Below are 22,757 nucleotides of genomic sequence, written 5' to 3' on the forward strand. Positions count from 1 at the left end.
TTGGTGAGAGACTCCTGGGTCATTACGCTGCGCTAGCGCTTTAACCGACTGAGCCACGGAGGCCCCCGGATATTTTTGAGGTATCGAACTGATGTTATGCGCTGGCATAAATGATCAATGTTCCTGTAGAGAATATCAATTTTACTTAATTTAAAAGAATATAAGTCTTTTTGTAAAGAACATTAGAACTGTTTCATGGAGGGCCTATCAACAAATATTGCACTCTTATATAGCCCGCTCGCTCTTCAACTATTGGTGTGAATATATTCAGTGGTTAGCGTATAAATATGAACTTTCATTTAAAACTAGAGTATAATAGAATAGAATAACAATGGATTATTGACCAGAGACCTCTGGGAACTCACAGACGGCGTCTCTATCTAGTATCAAACTGGATACAGTACATGTGCTATACACATCGCAGTCAGCTTACTTACACAAAATCATTGAGTCTGTGATCACAGCGAGAGAGAGAAAGAGACGGAACCGTAAGTCGGAGTCGCTTCACATAGCATACTTGTAGTGGAGAAATCTATGATTTGTTGACATTTGGACTTGTATTACGTAGATCCCTAGAACAGCTATTCACGCTGACAGCGAACGAACAGCAGTTTATATAGGCCGGTTGATCGGATTGCATATAATGCCTGTAACAAGTTAGGACAGGATTGGTAGGTTTCACATATAGGCCTATACACTATTGGTGCACACAGGACAGGCTACGATTGTTGGTGGCCAGGGAGGCTGTACACATTTCCATTTTGCGAAGTTAATAGCCTGCATATTGCTGGCCTCGATCTGATCGACTGACTACACACAGTGAGCACTGGCTCAGTGTTATTAAGACCGACGTACAGTGGCGAGGGTGTGACCTCGGTGTGGTGAAGGTAGACAAGAACTTCCGACCCTGAGGAGAAAGGCGGCAGCCCGAGATAACAGCGATGGACTCTCTCATCGCTCTCAGCAATAGATGCTCGCTTGGTGACTACCTGGTGAAGATCGGCTTTTACCTGAGCGCTGCCATTCTCATCTACCATTGTATAAACCCAGGTAAATTCAATCCTTATACAGCCTTGTCCTCTCGTAGTTAAAAAAAACTTGTGGGCGAAACTGTCATTTACAACTGCGGTTATTAATTGAGTAAATAAATATTAGCTGCACCCTGTTTTATGTCGGTTTACGCCATGAACAGTTGTCAGTTGTGCACATCAACCCCACAGGGTACACGCACAACTCGGTCTTTCAAACATGCGACTATACTGTCTATAAATAAACCAGCCACACCGCCATGTATATTTGTCGTGCATGACCACTTCTATTTGAAGCTCTGAATGAATGTTTGAGACGCTTGGTTCTGTTGTCAGTGAAGCGGGAATTCCATTGGCTGGTCTACGCAGCGATGAGTGGTGGGTGGGGAATGGAAACGTGAATTTCCACGAACAGATCTGACTTACTTCTACTGCACCTTCATGTAGCGCAGCACAGAAAGTGAACTATCAGTTAGCATTGCTTCGACCTCCTGGTAGACATCAAAATATTTGCCTCATTTAGGCCACTCAGTTAACTTCAACGCATGTGCTACAACCGCAAAGTGTTTATCTTATTGACATCAGTTTGTGAGTACATGGAAAAACCATGAAAAAAGGCCCTATAGCCAGATACCAGACAAACCACTTTAGGAAAGGCAACAGAACCAACGGAATCCAGATTGGTAAACTGGACCTCAGTGGTTAAGGTATGTTTGCCGAGTGGGAGAACTCTCATCGAGCAACACATTTGCGAGAGCCTTACGGAGAGTAACAGTCCCAAATGTGTCGGTCTGACCGTGAGGCACATTAACTGCTAGCATAAATCTACTGTCTAATTTACTAACCTGTTCATAGTTGAACCAACCAGAAATGATCCATTGCAATAACACAAAATGAGAAAAAAAGAGAACAAATCCAGAGTCTACACTTCCCGGCGGGGGCCATCTCAATAACTGACAAACTGCTATGGTATAGTCTGGGAAAATTTGGTTATTTTTCATGAACAGGCGTGATTGCCTTGAACCCTTTGGGCTCGGTGAGTGTCATAAAAGGTTGGTCAATTACAGAATAATAATTTTGGCCCTTCTTTTTGACTTAATGGCAAGATCTGAGCACTGTCTGATGAAGGAATAATATTTGTGTATAACAGTGTCATTATACTTTTTTTTGGTTTAGAACACAGCATTTGAACATATATCATACAATTTAAGACCGTACAGTTTTACGAACTACTTAATCAGGCGAGGGAGGGGGGGTTCCGTGGCTCAGTCGGTTAGCGCGCTAGCGCGGCGTAATGACCCAGGAGTCTCTCACCAATGCGGTCACTGTGAGTTCAAGTCCAGCTCATGCTGGCTTCCTGGCAACCTGCGGATGGTCGTGGGTTTCCCCCGGGCTCTGCCCGGTTTCCTCCCACCATAATGCTGGCCGCCGTTGTATAAGTGAAATGTTTTTGAGTACGGCGTAAAACACCAATCAAACATATAAAATAAATCAATCAGGCGATCTACCGGTGTTCTATGGATGCATTGAATACCTATTTCGTGATAACTGTCACTGACGACACCAATGATAGTACAAGCAGAGTTACTCAAATTCGAATTATTCGTTCTTTGACCGGTGGGGACGTGTGTACCACCGTTATACCTGTCAAAACTGGATCTGAAAAAGAAAAACGTATTTCTCTGAAATTCTGTCTACAATTGTCCTTACGATATACTTACTGGACAGCACAAGTTAATACTACGTGGTGCTGCAATATTGTGGCCGCTTTTATGTTATATTAATGTTTACACCTGTCCATTACTGCTTTGTTATTGTGAATATTGTGAATATTTATTGATGATATTCGTCGGACTGTTTTTATACATTCTTGTTTATCCACTACAAGGGATAGATCAAGCCCCATGAGATTTTATTCCCGCCAGACGCGTTTGTCTAAAAGATTGTGAACAAAATCTATTTTCAAGATGAATAAATGAAATGGAATATTTTAGCCCGTGTAAAAGTTTAGTGTATTATTGTGTTTTCATTGTTTGTATAACGAATCTTAATCATTTTAGGTCGGTCTTTGACGAAAGGTGGAGCTGCCATATTTGAAGATGTCCCGTTAGCCAACACGAGCCCGCCCTGGTTTCAGCCGGAGGGATGCTCTATGTATGGGTATCAAAGCAGGTACTGTGGGTCATATTAACATGGCATATACCCATACCTTTTATATGATACTTCGCATTTCCAGTGTGACTAACCCGTTTCAGAAATATACAAGGCGATACTGGGGAGTTATGGGAAATATTTTGTCGTCTGCAAGTCGTGATCCACAGTGAGAACTGTTAAACTTACCAGAATGCATCGCAGTCGTCGATAAAGTAGAAACGTGAGATTGCTACATATAAATTTATTTTAATTGTTGCTTTAGCACCAGAAATCTGAGATCGGTTGTTTCGCTTGTGTATGCACCACTCACTGTGCATTAGAGTACTTTGTAGTAGCACACGTCTCTTTAATTATAATCTTCTGGTATCATGGAGTCCCGTATGTTTCAGTTTTATGGACGACAATACAGAAAAATGGAGATTTGTGATCCACAAAAGCGTCAAAATAGCCTGTATTCTCACTATTTGTTGCTGTCAAATACAATTTCTCCAATGATGCTGAAATTTGTCTAAATCCATTAAATAATTTGTATGAATTATCAAAGTCCTAGATTTTTAACACTTTCAATGATTGCCTATTTAAGAGGCAGTTTCTTAAATTGGCAATCATTAAAAATGTTTAAAATTTAGGTTTTTGTGGCAGACGCGATATGTGTGTAAGTCTATACCCATTATACTATATATGTCAGGGGCTGAATGAAGTGAAGTTTTATTAGTAGTACTCTTTGGTTACAGTGATGTGCGGGATTGTTTAAGTCATAAGGCGACAGACAAAAGAAATACCAGCTTACTGTTCATCGGAGATTCTCAGGCGAGAGATTTGTTCACATCAATGGTGGCGTTTGTCAAACCTGACTACGTCGTGCCTGAAGATACCAAGTCGGCAGCACTGACTGATAATATACTGGGTGTCGATTTCGTAAGTATCCGAGAAAGGCTGTCTCTTACTGGTGACGACAGAGGAAGTACTGTGCTATCCTCAGAGCATTTTTGACCCAACGTCGATCTCAGTCGAAATATTACATCATCCATTCAGAGCTTGTTACCTTGCGTGTGACACCGCCATCTCTCCCAAAGGAGCTATCCGATTTGCACAAAACTCGACATTTGAAACCATGTCACGATGCTCAGCTTTTGGTACTAGCAGTGGAATTGTGGAACATTTACCTTTAAGATAACACCGATATGGTCACCAAAATTTTGATTTCTTCAGGCTTTACAATCGTATTTCAACTTAAAGATTCAGAAATAGCTCTATGCTATGGAATCAGCCTCTAGTCGCTATAGGCGTACATGTATACCAGTTTGGACAGAAAGGTTCCCTGGGGTTGAGAGTATTGTTGTTCAACCCAGTATTTCCTTTTAGACTTGACTTTGCCACCGTTATGCCGATATGAAATAATGCAGTGCTATGTATATGCTTTCACAGGAATACCGATCTGCCAAGAGCATTAATGAACTTCGTCTAGAGTATAAGGTTTTAACAGAACGGAGCAACTTTGCCCCAAACTTGGTGGTTCATGGAATGGGATGGGTAAGTTACTCGGTATTTAATTTCCCCCATTTTAAAGTTTAGAGTTTTATTGATTCCTTTGACTGGCGTTTTGCCGCTTATGGTGGGAGGGAACCGGGCAGAAACCCACGACCATCCACAGGTTGCTGACAGATATTCTCACGCACGGCCGAAGAGGAAGCCAACATGGGCTGGGACCTCACAGCGATCGCATTGTTGAGAGCTTACTGGGTCACTTAGCCGCGCGTGCGCGCTAACAGTTAAGCCACGGCGACCATGTAGTTCCCGATATGGTCTCGTGCGGTACATTTCTCCCTTATATATTTGATTTATAAAATTATGTATGTATGGTGTTTAACGCTACTCAGTGTTCGGCAATGATGTCATAGCTGCCCTGAATCAACCATCAGGGACTGTCTGTCACATGACTAAAGCACTGGAGGTGAAAAAGCAAATTTAACACCGGCGAGATAGAGCTTGAATAAGATTTCACCAAAAACAAAAAAATGAAGATTTTATGATTAATTAATGATTTTCATTTTATGGAGATTTTATGATTTATTAATGATTTTCATTTTATGGAGATAAACCTCTGAATTCAGGTATGATCTTTCTCCTGTAGATTCTATTGTTTATTTTGTTACCAACTTAAAAGAGAATGCCGGGGAAATCTCAACGAAGGGGAAAAGATCAAGGTCATAAATCCACCAGTATTTTCTTTTTTGATGTTTATCTTTAACCCCAAACGAGTACGAGAAAGTGCCATTCGATCTGAATTTTGTGGACGCCCATCGTGGTATCTTGGTATACGTTTTCTGCGTGTCCATACCGTCCCTACTGTCTCTGTTGCCCGTATAGCGAACAACTAACATTTATTTTTCGTTCAAAGAAATTAAGTCTCGTGAACCGATGATTTATCAACACTGTTATACAAGATGACCCTTATTACTCAGAGTAAACTACGAAAATTCTCCGTATGTAATACGTCACTTCCGGAAGAAAATACAAACGGGGACATAATGACCTGTGGAAATGGGGACAGTGTAACTACAGGCAGAAATTACTTAATGGCCCTATTGTATTGACATCTTAGTCTCCGAGTCGACGTTATGCAGAAATTACTTAATGGCCATATTGCATTGACGAAATCTTAGCTTCTGTGAGTCGAGGTTATGCAGAAATTACTTAACTAAGTAATCTCGACCAAGATTTCGTCAGTAATATGGTCATTTGGTAATTTCTGCATAACCTCGACTCACAGAGACTAAGATTTCTGCATAACGTCGACTCACAGAGACTAAGATTTCGTCAATACAGTATGACCATTAAGTGATTTCTGCATAACCTCGAATAACAGAGACTAAGATTTCGTCAATACAGTATAGCCATTAAGTAATTTCTGCATAACGTCGACTCATAGAGACTAAGATTTCGTCAATACAATATGGCCATTAAGTAATTTCTGCCTTTAGTTACACTGTCGCCATTTTCACAGGTCATTATGTCCCCGTTTGTAGTTTCTTCCGGACTCTGAGTAATAAGGGTCATTTTGTCTTAGATGCTAGTCGAGGCTATGCTTTTTTTCACTTTAAATTATAAACAGTTGAAGTGTGTCCCATTTATCACTGTTTAACGATGTAATATCCTAAAATACTAATTGAGGCCTTTCATTTAATAATGTTTTTACAATATGATTACATAAATGGAAAAAAATTTACGCTGCCTGCTTATATAATGGTTTTAATTTCTATACTTTTTCTGTAAATGATATGTACTGTCATTCGATACTGACAATTTAGAAACATCCATGACAATAAATAATTTCAATCGTTGAGATCGATTTTTTGTTAAAAGGTTTTAATTGTTTTATTGAAGTTGAAGCACAATGACGTCACAGATTCTATTTTGGTAACTATTATACTTCTACATTAAGTGCACCTATAAATGTAGTACTTCATGTATATTCAATGTTGAACGTAGAAGTACAGCAATCAGGGTGTGTTTATCAGCCACAAAGAATCGGTGACGTCACTGCCAGCTTATTCAATATGGCCCAAAGTAGAACCACAAATTTTAATTTATTCACTACAAAAAGGTGAACAAAAATCGTGGAGATCATGTTTAAAATCAGGAAGAAATTGTCTTTTAGATTATGCGCACTTCATTAAACGTAGTCTGTTTTTAATTTTTAAAAATTTTTCCGTTATGGTAGTCAATAAATGTTATATGTATATTAAATGTCGGTTGCGTGCCACAGTTTCTTGAACCTCTCTTACTTAAGCTGAATTAAGTTGATTTGTTTTATTTTACCTTGAACTTAAGCATTGTGAAGCAATTAGCATATGAAACACATGTTGCCACTGCACGTGTGGCACGTGGAGGCCTCTGGGTAAATTTAGGTGTCAGCTGTTGAAATTGGCCTGTGTTGTGTATGAAAACTATAGACCTGCGTGTCTAGCATATTGGGTATTTCATGCATGCAAGGATACGTTTTCTTCCCTTTCGGTAATTTGAAGATTTTAGGTATGGACTTTTTACGTCTTACAAAGTAAACTTTTCAGTCAAACAATAGCATAGTTACTCTGTATAATATTAAATGCGTATTTAAAACACGCACAAATCAATCGTAGCTTTAATGATACCTACTGGTTAATAATTGCAGCAGAATGAAAGAAAGTTGGACGGGGGACTGGATGAGGAATCTATGGAAGGTAATATTCAGGCAACATAAATGGACCAGAAAAAATTGTAAATCCATATCATTCAAGTATAATTCATAATACTTAAGTCAAGAATTGTCCTTTTTTGTCTCGTAGCAATTGTAGAACGTAAAACACGAAAATGGTTCATATATTAAAAAAAAAAGAATAATATGGCATATTTTATACATCTTGAAAATACCTTCATTGAATGCCAGCGTTGTCATAATTTTGTGAAATAAACCTACTTCTTGAGTTACTGAATGATATCAACGCGTAATTGTCATAAAGCATGATAAACCGGTTATTGTGACTATAGAGTATCCTAGGAATAAACACCCCAAGTATCGATAATGTTTTTATCTTGGTTTGTTTCAGCTAACTGGACCTTGGCCTTGCCCACCATTGAGAAAGCCTGTCAGAACACCCTTTGTCTGTGGATGCTACTTGGTATGTGTTTTGACCGGTCTTCGAAGTAATAATTCCAACAATCCATACGCTTTTACAACGATTTTAATCCTCATCGTTTATTCTGTCGTCTGAAGGTCACAACAATCCATATCCTGTAGATTTTCTCTGTTGTCTGGAGATCACAACAATCCTAACTGTTTTTGTTCCTACTGTTATCCAACTGTCACAGCAATCTTAATTCCTTTGGTTTCCTCTGTTGTTCATGTCATATACCCTTATTTTATTCTTCATTCTTTTAGAAACTCAGACGAAAGCGACCTCTGCTGAACTTGGATCTCTCCACCTGTCAAAAGAGGAGACACTATATAATAATTTGTCCAAAAAGTTCTTGTAAGTTTTGTCAAAGTCTTTTCATAAACTGATCCTTGGGCGAGGCTTTAAGTTTTGGACAAAACAAGTTGAAATTTTTCTGTTTTCTGTGTCACCAGTTGGACTAGATATCATCTCTTTCACTGTATATCCAGTTTTGTTTCTTATTTTCGTAGCTTTCTGCCTGTGTGTTTTGTTATGAATAGTATTGTACAAATTTTCATGGAAATGAAATGGTAGACTGACTGAGTCTTGGGGCTAAGAAAAAGTGAGGCTGTGCTGAAAGTATGAAGAGCATCTTAAAGGAGAAGAAAATTGTTAAAATGGCACTATAGGCTGATCCTCCATCTTTAACACCTTGTAATCTATGCTGAGGGTGTGTTGCCTTTCAGCCAGTGAGAGTCGTTAAACCTGCCGGCTTGTTCGTGTAAACTCGGAACCTACATCCAGGATTCCGGTTTCCCGGTCGTCAAGCGGAAATCACCGAAGCAACCGGCTGTCACGTACATTTTCTACCGGAAATGTACGAACTGCACTTCGGCGGTTTCCGACAGAAATTCTCCTCTTAACACAGGAGGCTTCAGGACTAGTTCACAGAGACGCCCACAACGGATTTTGGCGCTGAATTTACTTATAATTTATCAGCTTGAGGCACATATCAGAATATTTTTATGGCATGCACCTGCGAGGAAATGCATACTCTTTTCAGTGGTATTTGTTTGATATTTAAATTTTCTTCTCCTTTAATACTGTAACTGATTTATTACAAATGTTTAAACTTTTTGATGTTCCAGGGATAGAGCACATGTTACATTTTGGATGTCAGCTTTGAAAATCGCAAACTTTAAAGCATCCGATCATTCGAAGGCCGTCTATCTGGTAAGCTTTATATTCACACGTCTTATATGAATTACTGTCCACATCCTTTTTTATTAGTTTGAACTGTAAGTGAACAAATATATTGTTTGGTACAGACATGTACAGTAGTGAAACGGGCCATTGTATTGTAAAAGGAAAAGATAATAGCCTATAGAATAAGAATGGAATTGACATAAAATATCCCCAGTCTGAATGTATACAAGAACGGGCCGAGCCGGATTCCACCTTGTCTTTACCCTTGTATTTAGATATGTAACAGTTGTAATCACAAGACAGATTTACAGCACCCGCCGTAGGGGGTCATGTTTTTACTGACGTTAATTTATCTGTCTGCCTGTCAGCAACATAAATTAGGAAAATTTTATGCAGGGATCTCAGTTTGGATGTAATGTTGTGCATATTTTGACCTTGAGCTACAGATTAATTAATTTTGGTCGTGATTTGGGGATCCTGGAATGCTGTTGATTCTTTAGCATGAACAATTTACCACAGAAATGCAGAGTATTGTCCCCTTTTTTGTAGTGGCGGTTTACGCTCTCTGAGTGCCATAATTCCTTTTTATGCAATTTTTTATTTTATTAGAGTTTTACGCCGCACATGTTTAACAATATTTTGTTTACATGACGGCGGTCATGCAGGTTTGTGATCGAGCACGAAACTACCGTATATCGCAAAGTATCTTTAAAAACGCCTGACTTAAAGCCGCAACCAAATCAGCCGATTTTTTTTGTACACAGAAACTTTTCTTAAATATTTAAACATTTTAAGCATTTTATTTCACTATTTTTCGCATGCAGGACTTTCAGCTTTCGTTGAACTTTCACTGAAACCAGAAATTACAAGTTTCTCATCTGAACTTAATTCACTCTTCTTCGCAGAAATCTCAGCTTTTGTGGAACTGGCACTGTAACAGAGATTTACATTCCAAACTTCACACCTGTTTTACTGGTGGCAACGAGAAGAAGTCCCTGTTCACTTTTCTCACTCCAGTTGTTGTCATATTGTAAGTGTGCTGAATTACATTAACTGATTAACCATAAACACACTTTTAAATGTTAGCAAATTCTAAACAGGGAAATCAAATGTGGAAAGAACGTTTTTTCCTATTTTAATTTGAACAATAGACCGTATTTAAGAAGTTACAGTGATATAAGTAATACTTATTGCCTTTTTATGTCTGGTCTTAAGTGACAGTATTTTATTTTCTTACAGTTTCAAACAAATAAGATTTAAGTATAATTGCTTCAGCCAAATTATTAACGTTTCATTTTTTCTTTAATGTCCGTAGATGTGATTTAATAAGTAGTATGCATATATTTATACCCACATCAGCTAGTCATATGGCAGAAAACCAGACATATATTTATTGATATATTTATATAGACTTATATTGGTGACAGATCGTTATGCTGAAGTAACCTGCAAAATCAGCAATATTTTCGTGTTTCCCTTTTCCAGGTTTATAATCTACGAATGTGTATCAGTTTACATACGACGATGTTGGCTAGGGAATACTACAGGTGAGTTGAGCTAGCCGGGTCACGGGTCTCCCGGATATAAATGGTCAAACTACACGTTTTGTTTGGAAATGTGTTTAATAGGCACTGGACAACTTTTCAGATCGTAAAGAGATTTGTCTCCGTTAACACCAGGAGTGTGTTGTGTATAGCTGCGTGAAATGATGTCACGCACAGTAGCTGATGTTGATTTGAACAGACTGATTCAAATTGCAGCCAGCTCTCCTGATTAATCACATTTGGTTCAGCACTCCTCAGCCCTCCATGCTGTTAAATATCATTTGGTGTCATGTTCTCCTTCTATAATCTATATCATAATTTGCCTGAAAAAATGTGAAATACGGCGTTACACCCCAATCATTCATTCATTCATTCCTTCCATATTTGTATATTTTCACCTCTTATATATCTGAGAGCGAAAATAACTCTGTGGATGATAAATGAAATGTAGGTTCATGAAATGAAGTTGGGTTTGGTTTCACATGGTTAAAACAAATATTGTAAACATGTATATTGTAAAATACAGATATTATAAACACAGATATTGCTAATACATATACTGTAAACACAGATATTTTAAACACGGTGCAGACATGTTTGACTACCAGCTAACCTCAACGCTTTGTTCCTCAAAGCAGACGTGTATAGATTAGGTATATTGTAAATACCTTGTCAACATATAGCTTTGACGTGATCTCCATGGTAGTTACGGTCAACGTAACCTGCGCATATTTCCTGGAGCAGCGCTCAGATTGTTATCTTATTGATTTCGTACATTTACTTTCTAGACAGTGATCAAGCCAAGAAAATGGGCCACAAACTGGAATTACTGGGCTCCATCATCAAACTCGGACTAATCATGGCGTACTTCCATTTATGTGATCGGTAAGATGGATCAGCAGCAACTGTAACACAACTCGACTTGCCTAGGAATGTCAATCCCTCTTTCCAAAGGATTTCTTTCTAACTTGTTTGCTAGAACATCTTGTATATCTACCGGAAGTCATGAACAACATCGTATTGTTTTGTTCGCTACTTGCATGTATTTAATATTTTTGTGAGTTTGTGTTACTATACTGCATAAATTTATCTCGTAGCGGAATGTCAATCGCTCTTTTAAACGTATGTCTCTCTAACTTGTTTGCTAGGACATCTTGTATATTTACAGGAAGTCATGAACAACAGCGTATTATTTTCTTTGCTACTTTCATGTATTTAATATTTTTTGTGAATTTGTGTTAATATACTACATAAATTTATCTCGTATCGGGTTTTGTTTTATGGTTAATACTTGGTAAACAATATCAGCTTTCAATTAAATTTGATCTACTGATCAGCCAATTTCTTTTAATGAATGGTGTATGGAGCGTTTTTGCAACGTTATACTTTTTGTCAATGGGTTGAGTCACTATTCGTCGGAGAGTGTGTATTAGTAGTTGCGGAATGTAACTCTTAAATCGAGCTACACGAAGTGTTGGGAGAGATTACGTTTAGAAAGTGCTTCTAATGTGTTCAACCGACGGTAAACAACATTTACAGCGTTTTCACATGCACATTAAAACTCCCTTAGCGTAAATCGATGTCAGTCGAGTGGTCCGCATAATCAACTAACGTGTTCTGAGTCTCACCGAACAAAAAAAGATCCATGACAACCGCACTGACACTACACACAAAGTGTCCGAAAGCTGTTTGTCACCATTATGATCACTTGGGAGGACAAGCGAGACTGACGCGATTCAAGCCATCTGACGACAGGGGGAGTGGAACAGTCAACTTGCCTAGTTTTACTCCAATGATTGCTCACACCGATCACGTGTATGTACGACTATTAGAACGAGATGGTGCCCACAGTGGGTGTAATTTCTGAAAATGTATTTATTTTAGTGAATTTGTGCGGTTGCCATGGATCATTTTTGGCTCGTCGGACACAGAACACGTTATTTGATTATGGGGACCACTCGGGAGACATCGATTTACGCTAGGGAAGTTTTAATGCTCATGTGAAGATGCAGTAAATGTTGTTTACCGCCGATTCGACACATTAGAAGCAGTTTCTCTGCGCAACTCTTCCAAAACTTCGTGTTCCTCGATTTAAGAGCAAACAAATGCACAAAGAAACAATTCCAGCAACTAGAACGTTTGGTATAATTACGTGGTAATATTGGAGGGTACGGTGAGAAGATCAAGCTGTCTGAAAGTCACGAGGTACTATCAGCTTAATGTGGAGTTTTGTTAGTTTTTCCCTTGAACTGCGCATGGTCCACGAGACCGTTAGGTTGAGTGGGTTATGGCTAAATGGTTACAGTGGTTGCTTTTCATGCAGTCAGACAAAGGGTGTGGGTACAGATAACGTCTTTACATGATTTTCTCTCATTGCAGTGAGGATGTTGACTGGATCATAAAGGAGGTCAAGCAGTATTCACATCTCAGGTTCTTCATTTCTCTATCACTTGTCGCCCTTGCCGGTTTTCTAACTCTCAAGAAGTCAGATGACGTAAGTTGGGCTTGAGGATGTTTCAGATATTAATTTAGCCGTAAACTAGTATACTGTAGCTGGGTGTTATTTCTGGTGTCTTCGGTGTGTCTTTATTATGAGGCATCATTATATTAAATAAGTCGGAATTATTTAGTTAGTTGATTGGCCTTTCACGCCATACTCAAGAATATTTCACTAATACGACGGTGGCCAGCATATGACCGATATGACGCAATAATGTTGGAAGCGATTTTGAATATCACAAATATCTGCTATTTTCAAATATGCAGTCAACTAATTTTTACATTTTTTTCTGGAGGGCCTCCGTGGAAATGACCCAGGAGACTCTCACCAATGCTGTCGCTGTGAGTCCAGCTCAGGCAGGCTTCCTTTGCGGTCGTATGTGTACGTACGTCTTCCAGCAACCTGCGGATAGTCGTAGTTTTCGTCCGGACTCTACCTTGTTTCCTCTCACCATAACTGGCCGCCATTGTATTAATGAAATATTCAAACTGGTTCAGAAACGTTTGCACACGTACGAGAGAATAACCTGACCATATATGGAAGTAGCCAACTTCCGGTGACGTAAATTGAACGTCCAAGTGTATTGCATTGGCAAGTTAACCTAAACAACTTGAAAAATCACTCAATGTGTGGCTGCCTCTAATCGGACATTCGTCGTTAACCTTTTGTTATCATTCATTTGGTTTGCATTATATACAAGATAACAAATTTGCCTAAAACCTTGTGCATACATACACACAAATTTGAAAAAAATCTTAGCCCTCAGATCTTTCAGGAAATGTATTATGTTAATTAGCTATTCTTTTAGTAATAGTGTTATCAGATTAAACATACCTATTAAATATGGCTACCTATGGCAGAATGTACATCGTTTTGGGCATGTCCTCTCTTGGTTCAGGTGTCATTGTTACACAGACAGCAGACGGAAGAGTGGAAGGGCTGGATGCAGCTTGTCATCCTTGTCTATCATTTCACAGGGGCCAGTAAGGTAAGCCTGTCTCCATTAAAACGTGTCAGGGCGTTAGCCGGATATGCCGGGAAGTTCAGCCCTACGACGTACATGTACTTTCTCAAAATTACAATTTATATAGGGCCTCTTAGCTTCACGATTCTCGTGTTTGAGGTAACCCTGGTGCGCCCAGTTGTTCAACAGTGTATTAAACTTAAGCCAGCCTTAAATCTTATCTGGTACTAAAGCAGAACTAATGGGTCTTCAGTCCAGGCTAAACTTAACACCGAGCTTAACTGTTAATACACTTTTGAGCAACTGAACTACTTACCTCGTCTGTGTCTGATCTTGGTGACATGCACATGAACTAGCGCTATAAATATGATGACAATTGTCTAAATGAAGGAATCAACTGATCTATTGATTTATTCTGGTCGCCGTAGGCCATCAGCTCACCCACTTTGCATATAATTAGGTGAAAACAGGTAAGGTTCAGTCTTGACTGTTGTGCATGTCGTTGGATGGTTTTGTGATCTAGAGGCTCTCACGGTGAGGTTGTTCAGTTGTGTTATATTTCCCTTGATGTGGGTAAATTCAAATTGCAAAATTAAATTTGCCATCCATTGTTCTTTGGACCCCTGAGCAATAAGGTGTCGGCGGTACTATTTCGTGACGTCTTACGTAAAGTTTGCTGTAAACCACTTTCCTTCCACCAGTATTACATGTCATACGTCAAAAATTTCACGGGTGTTGTTACGACCAATCATAACAAGTGTTAACTTGCCGGCGGTTCACACCTGCCCTTCGGATAGTGCAACGACTGGTTGACCGGTATCAGTATAATGGCTCGGGCGTGGCCTCAGTGAAGCAGCAATAGATGAAACAGCGGTGGAAATCCGTCCTGCAACAAGGAGGCACATTACATGCACTCTAAGGATTCCTTCGTCGTCATATGACTGAAAATTGTTAAGTACGACGTTAAATCCCTAGCAATCACTCACTCACTCACTCACTCACACCTGCCCTTCCAGTTTTCTCCACCCATACTATACTGGTCATGTACCATCGTATATAAATGCAAAGTTCTTGACTATGGCGTTAAACAAGAACAGCCAGTATATAAACCCTGGGATAACCTCACTGTTTTGTCGTCCCTTAGATATGAATATAATAATTAAAACTGGCTACACCAAATCATTTGTTTTTAAATCAGATATGTCAGATAAATATTTTGTAAAAATGAATTTCACAATTTCCATTGCTAGTGAGAGAATTGCATTTTAAACTAAATCATATGACGTAAACCTGCCCAAAAGCAAAAAACAAAAAGAATTAGGAGATCGACAAAAGAAAGTTGTTACGACCCAAACTGTCTGTATTATAAAGAGATGGCTTGTTCGAAATACACGACAGTTTAGCCGCACAAAAAAGTAACCAAAACCTGCAGATTTTATTTTACAACAATTTATTAGCTTTAACAAGAACAGATAATAAGACTTATACAAATACTATAGTACTTAAGTTTAACAAGAAAGGATAGCAGTATCTATACAAATACTAAAGTACTTACAATGTCAAGTCCAAACGGACGCATATATTCCACAATATATATACCACAATATATATACCACACAGACATAAATGCTCAGAGGCAAATTCACAAGAGGGAAAATCCACAGTATAACTGAGTGTATGGCGAAATATACACAAAATTCCACAGACAGGGTCCGTGTACTAATAAGCACTGTGTATACAAGAGCACAAATTAAACATACAAGTTCAGACTGAACAAGTGCTCGGTGGAGATAGGATATAACAAAGCCAGAGGCTATAGAGACACCCAAATTCAGCACATAAGGCCTACTAAAGTAATACACAGCAAAAGTATCCAAGCTCTCAATAATTCTCCTTTCTCCGTTTTCTCCCTTTGACCTGCTTTCATAGGTCTTATATAGCCTGGTGGAATTGTCTAGAATAAGAAATTCCTGAACATTTGATGTAAACAAACAGGCACCGAACTGAGCGTATTCTGGAACATTCTAAGGTAGAGGCAGACAGCACTCCCTGAACTTAGCATATTTAAACAGTGGCAAGCTATATTTAGAAACTGACGGCAGTCGTGCACATAACAAAGTATTGGGTACAGATTATGACACCGATAATGGAAATGGCCACCATAGGCAAAAGATTCACTGTATGTCTCAAAGCAGGATAAGAATTTTCACTTGTTTTGGATTATCAAAATGCACTTTCTTTTTTTTCAGGTCCTACCTATTTATTTTGTAGTCAGGCTCCTTGTGACGTCATACTTATTCCTCAATGGATATGGGCAATTTACATTTTTCTTTCTCAAAGGAGATTTTGGTGTCAAGCGGGTTCTTCAGGTGAGTATTATACTAGTTGTCATCGTCGGGTAAAATAAACAATGGGTCGTGCCAGCGTCTGACAATACCTGAGTTCTTGCGAACGGTTGAACAGTGTAAAACCCTTAAACAGCATATAACCCTTTGCTGCTTACACATTGTGTTGTTGGCTCTCCTTACAAAATTTAAATGCTGTCCGGAGCACGAAACTGACGATTAACAAAAAGAAAATATGTATCAAAATAAATATATCCAGTTGCCTAACCTATTGACATGATGCAGGAGGACATCTTCACCTTTAGCGATAAAATAGTCTCCACTATTTCCATTCAGTTATAATTAGCATACAGTTGAGTTCGGTAAAGCTATTGTTCTCAATCCAGCCAGTTTATACTTTCTGAATACTATACCTGAGCATGTTGACTGGTTGGATGTAATTCTCATTCCTTGTGTTGTAGACTTTCATCCGGCTAAACCTTCTAGTCCTGTTACTCTGTGTTGTGATGAATCGAGCCTATCAGTTCTATTATTTCGTTCCTCTGGTATCATTTTGGTTTGTCGTCATCTATACCACAATGGCGATGTATCCGAAGATCACAACGAGCCTGATAGAAAGTGAGTTGTATATCCTTGATGAAATAAAGTTCCAACTTCTAATATACAAGTGTCTAATTCCACAATCAAGTTTTTCATCCCATATCGGCGATCATATTTATTTCTGTAACAAAGCATCTGCTACTCTTTGAGACAAAGTCATATCCTGACCAATGAGCCCTGGATTCTAGTCTACAACTGAGTTGATCAGGGACTTAACCCACCCGTCCATCGAATGAGTATATCGACGATCACTGCCCAGAATTCTTTAAAATGATGATAATTCGATTAGCGTTGAATTATAATGTGACATTTTGTGTATGTTGAACTGAGGTATGTAGTAATTATTTAATGGTTATTTCAGATGGATTCGCCGCCGTATAAGTGAAATAATCTTCAGTGTGGAGAAAAACACCAATCAAATATACAGATAAATAGATAATTTCAAAGGAATACAGAATCGTCGCCGATCGGCTGGTGTGAGACATAAGCAAGCCCCGTCTATCCCTAGCCTAGGCTGAACTTAGGTATCTGATGCCTTTATGCTGGCGTGTCCAAGGTTTTAACCCCGCAGATCATACTGTCAGCTATTAAGCGTCTATTCTATATCCCTTCAAGGGTATTAAAATTATTAACGGTGCGTTATCAACAATTAATGGGTCGTTGTTGAATAGCTAATTCATGCTATTGATAACACAGCTTGCAAACAACATTTGACTTAGGCCAGGCACTGATGTTATTTGCTGAACGGAACAACTGCACCATTTGAGGGTATATTTTATTTCCTTTCTGTAGGTAAGCAGAACCAAGGCTATTGGTACGCGGGTATGGGATCAAAGCTTGTCGTATTGACAATTGTCATCACGTTATTGTATGTCTGTAAGGTAAGCATGCTGATGTGTGATTGAACATTCGTGTGGGCTCACAATTTCCTTTGGGGATCTGTAAAAATAACATTTCCTGTTAAAGAGAACATTTCCTGTTAAATCTGGGGTCTAAACATGTAAGGTTGACCTTTCACTAACCTGTCATTAACCTCTTATTTTGCCTCCAGTTGATTACTTCTCTCTCTTTTGATGCCTGCCAGAATTGAAAGCTAACGGCGTATTATTGTGGAAAAGAACATTTGTCTATATATTATGTCTTTTGTCTATTCTCAGACCGGGTTTGACTGTCTTTTCTCGATCCCAGTCTTGGCCCGTATGTTTGTTCTGGACGACAGCGTTCATGAGTGGCGCTTTCGCTGGCAACTGGACAGATACGTAAGTCAGAGCAGCCACACACGGCTTTGGCAGTACTATCCTACATATATACTGTAACAAAAGGATCCTATAACTATGGAAAAGTATTCGGGATCACAGGTTGTTCTCAACGTATTTCAGTATTTCGGATTATTAAATTTTCACATCTTAAAATTGTCTAATGATATGTACGTGTCTCAGAAAGACTTATAAAATTCAACAAAAAGTCTCCAAAAAAAATAAGTTGAAAGTTCGAAAATGGATCCAGTTCTCTTTCGTACTATGTGATGGAGTGATAGTTTGACTGGTAACTGAGCATCAGTGTAAATCATACTTATCAAGTACATAAAATCCATTCGAATCTATACATTCCCGCATCATAGTTTACTTACCTACCTGAAGTATGTGTATTCGTGCAATCTTGTTCATTATATCTACAGTAGCCGTGCATATTTACGAACATCACAAACGTTTACAAAACTATTATACCCCCCTTCACAATATCTCCGAATATCAGTCGAAATCGTCACAATGTCCCAGTTTGTGTATCTGTTACAGAGTGTGGTTTGTGGAATGTTTTGCGCTTTGGCTTATCAGTATATGAAAAGGAACCATCTGATACAAGAGTCTGCAGACAAGCCGCTGTTCTCAGTTCGGTTCACGCGCCTCATAATAGCCATGGCCTTGGCGGTAATGGCGGTAAGTTCTACAATCTACGCATATTTCTTACAGCGCATGCTTCGCTATCAACGTTCATTTTACAGCACTGCCACCACTGGGAAATTTTGTACAGAAATCTTGAACGAGTCACGGTGATGAGGCATGGAATGATGTCAGAAAACACGAAAACACTCTCTCAACTTTTGCTTCTAATAGCACCTTATACACACGCATTTTGTTTATCTAAAGTATGCACAACATGATTCTGACGGACTAAAACAAGCCCACGTGCATCGCACGTGCAGCAAAGGTCAAGCATGTCTAGTGGTGGTAGTGGTGTAAAGTGAATGCAGAGAGCGACGCTTGGGCTGTACGGAGTATGCAGTGTACGATGTGTACATGTTCTAAATCAGCGTTTGACATGAACATCTCTAGTGTTCTTTCTACGAAAACCCTGGTCATAACACTCCGTGATAAATAAATGGCTCCCTGTTTCGTATATGTCACAAAACCAATTGTATGATCCGTTGTTCTTTTTCTCTTCTAAGGCATACCCAGCATTTGCTCTTCTATGTCCCGATAAATACCGCTGCAACGAAATTTATCCGTATTTCGGATATTTACCGGTAAGTATCATAAACAGAGTGAGCTGGTGTGTTTTCTGTTTGTGGAACGGTGCTAATATGGAGTGATGTATCTCTGTTTACTGCAAACAAATTATTAATAATAATGAAGTCGAGGCATCACCACGAAAATGTAAAAGGTTTCACAAACTTTCGATCCACATACCGGGATCATTATCCAGTTATTACTATTATTAATAATGAACCCAGCATGTTGATCTAATGCTTGTGAAACCTTTACGTGGTGATGCTTCGACTTCATTAATATTATTATTGAACTCACGTACAGCTATGAGTCTTAAGCAGTATGTATAAAAATATTGTTCCAAACACCAAAGAAATAGTCGGCGACACAAAATTTTTTCCTCAAATGTCGCCTGTAAATATTGATTGTATTATGGTTTAACCAATCTAGCTATTTAACCGACTGTGCCAAATGTGGTTTGAAAACCACACATCATATGTTGTCTTCTTCTGGTGCAATCGTATCATTGTTTTGCTATAAATTACATATAATATGTGAGTAAAACGTAGGCTACGTATATTTATTTATTTGATTGGTGTATTACGACGTAGCTAAGAATATTTCACTTATACCATGGCCAGCATTATGGTGGGAGGAAACCGGTCAGAGCCTGCTGGTTGCTGGAAGACGTTACGTATACAGCAGAAGTATAAAAGAAACATTATTGACATTAATAAATTACGAGTAACACAATGAAAACAAAAAGCCGGTCTTATCCTGCTCATATACATCAACTACCGAAAGATTCTGAAAGAAATCTTTTTAAATGTGGACATTTATCTTTCGTTAATTTTTGTTATACCACTGGGATTATATATGTTGTATTTGAACAAGGCAAATTGTCTCTTTCACACTAATTCCAGCGTTTTATTTCATTTTGAGGTCTTGAGCTTTGTGCTGTTAAGGAACACTCATCCTACTATCCGGTCTTCCTATAGTACCCTTTTTGCCTGGTTCGGCAAGATATCACTGGAAGTAAGTCTTATGTATTTTAGGTATCGTGAACATGGAACTTTGTATAGTAACGATGCTCGTCTGGTTAACAATCATCTTTGTACTTCCTCTCTTGGCGTAACAATGGTACTTGTAGCTGTCTCGCTTGGCGCTCAGTACTGAGTGGTTAGTGCAAGGAAACAGGACTGGTTGGCCCGGTGTTAGTACAATGTAACTGGGTGGGGTGCCATGTCTAATATCTTCGACATTTTACTTCAGTGGGGAGAGCACTTTGGCGACATGGATTCTCCATGCCCCAAGAAGACATAGTATATGTACACACACCTAATGACTCCTTATCGTCATTTGACTCAAAAAGTATGACATTAAATCTCAAGCATTCATTCAATCATTTTTCTCTTTACGCCCTACACAAGACGAGAGACTAAGATTTGGTCCTCCAATCCTCAGGGTACGGTGTGACTGGATGGGGTACAAGGTCTGATATTTTAGGTGGTCTTTGTACCTCCTTGTTTAGATCAAGATTTGGTCCTCTAATCCTCAGGGAACTGTGACACTGGGCGGCGCGTCATGTGTGGTGTTTTAGGTGATCTTTTACCTCCTCTCCAGATGTCCAACTTAAGGGACAGATTAAGATGTGCTCCTCTATTCTCCAGGGCACAGTGAGACTGAAAGGGCGTTAAGTCTAGTGTTTTAGGTATAGTGTTCCAGCGAGGCAGCAGTAGGAACACGTCAACATCATGTCAGGCCAGCTCCAAGGAGACAGCGTCGTGATATGTCAATAATATTAAATACAGGTTAACAGACAAGACCTTTTGTGTGTTGAAATGAACTGAAATATATACATGTACCACATCATAGGTTTGCTGGTTGTCTTTAAACACGTTAAATTTACTAGCTAATGTTCTGTTTTCAGTTGTTTATCTCCCAGTATCACATCTGGCTTGCTGATGACACACACAAGATATTGGTGTTCATCCCAGGTCATCCAGTGCTCAACGTTCTAACAACAACCCTCATCTTTGTGGCCGTCTGCTGCGAGATTCAGACGGCAACCGCTCATTTTGCCTCATACTTCATCCAGAGGAAAGTAACAAAGCCGCCATTACTACCCAAATCTTGATTTGTTTGTATGAAGAAATTGTTATATAATTGTACATTTTGTTATTTATGACTTGGTACTTTACACCCAGCGTGTGGGTTAATTTATGGTATATTATATACAAAAAACGAAGTTTATGAACTTAAAGCGAACAGGGGTGTCGAGTGACACATCCGGGTCATAGAGGGGATAAATAACGTTACCTCCAACGTTAAAGTATTGCAGCCGTCGGAAGTAACTCACAATAATCAAAGTTTGCTCAGTTTATGTGAATCTTGAACTGGGACATCCGAAACTTTCCGGGATTTAAGCATAGTTTCAAGTCGACTAGTTACAAAATTACACACACAAGGAGAAGAGAGCGGAATCCTCGCCTGTCGCCAAAGTGTACAGTGTTGTAGCTTAGGCATAAATCGCCATGTACTTTTGCTTGCCCCAGAAAGACCAGTTCTGTTCATGCGTACTTATCTGCGCTCGAAAGCGCTATCTGGTATATTAGTCTTTGTGATGACTGATGAACCTGTGACCAAAACGTTTTGGAGGAAATAAGTTATTTAACTGTAAGTGTATTTTTCTGTGGGGCTCTATAGATGAACTAGAGGAACGTTTTTGGTTTTACTCAACTATACTATTTAAAACAGCGAAAAGAGAAACAGCCCATGACGTTAACATATATCATATGTAAATGTTTTGAAATAAATATTTACAATATTTTGCTGATTGTTTTTTTACATTGAGTTCTTACTGTTTTAAAAAAGTGTTTCCATAATTTTCCACAGGCCCCAATAGCACAGTTGATAGAGCGCCCGCGTCTGTGGCGGTAGATCCAGGATCAATCCTGGGTGGAGTCACACCTGACCTTAAAAGAGGAAATTGTAACTTCCTCGCTTGGCGTTCAGCATGAATGGGGATAATGGAATGACGGGTTGACCCGTATCAGTATAATGGCTCGGGCGGGGCGGATTACTTGCCTTCGGGAAGGCATCTCTGTGAAGCAGCATTAGATAGAAGAGCGGTGGAAATCTGTCCTGCAACACGGAGGCACATTACATGCACTCTAAGGATTCCTTCGTTGTCATATGACCGAAAAATTGTTAAGTACGACGTTAAATCCAAGCACATTCACTCACTCTATAATTCTCCGCACTGGTGTTTGTCATTTCTCTATCTGGTTTCA

General features: G+C 39.0%; 1 protein-coding gene across 2 annotated transcripts; it reads left to right on the forward strand.

The window, feature by feature from the left end:
- Positions 1 to 804: 804 nt before the first annotated feature.
- Positions 805 to 22,233, forward strand: LOC135468534 (N-acetylneuraminate 9-O-acetyltransferase-like). 2 transcript variants are annotated; one of them, XM_064746835.1, is made up of 21 exons: positions 805 to 1,050; positions 3,089 to 3,200; positions 3,917 to 4,100; positions 4,611 to 4,715; positions 7,357 to 7,405; positions 7,772 to 7,843; positions 8,104 to 8,194; positions 8,968 to 9,052; positions 9,931 to 10,055; positions 10,511 to 10,572; positions 11,358 to 11,454; positions 12,949 to 13,063; positions 13,968 to 14,057; positions 16,283 to 16,402; positions 16,840 to 16,996; positions 17,771 to 17,859; positions 18,136 to 18,237; positions 18,775 to 18,915; positions 19,425 to 19,502; positions 20,407 to 20,499; positions 21,395 to 22,233. In XM_064746835.1, exons 1-21 carry the CDS (start codon positions 942 to 944, stop codon positions 21,599 to 21,601), a joined length of 2,283 nt encoding a protein of 760 aa, XP_064602905.1. In that variant the 5' UTR covers positions 805 to 941; the 3' UTR covers positions 21,602 to 22,233. The 2 variants fall into 2 exon arrangements, with proteins under 2 accessions (XP_064602905.1, XP_064602906.1); XM_064746836.1 differs by lacking the exon at positions 805 to 1,050 and adding an exon at positions 1,642 to 1,735.
- The last annotated feature ends 524 nt before the right edge of the window (positions 22,234 to 22,757 follow it).

This window comes from Liolophura sinensis, chromosome 6 (genome assembly GCF_032854445.1).
Source record: "Liolophura sinensis isolate JHLJ2023 chromosome 6, CUHK_Ljap_v2, whole genome shotgun sequence".
NCBI lineage: Eukaryota > Metazoa > Mollusca > Polyplacophora > Chitonida > Chitonidae > Liolophura > Liolophura sinensis.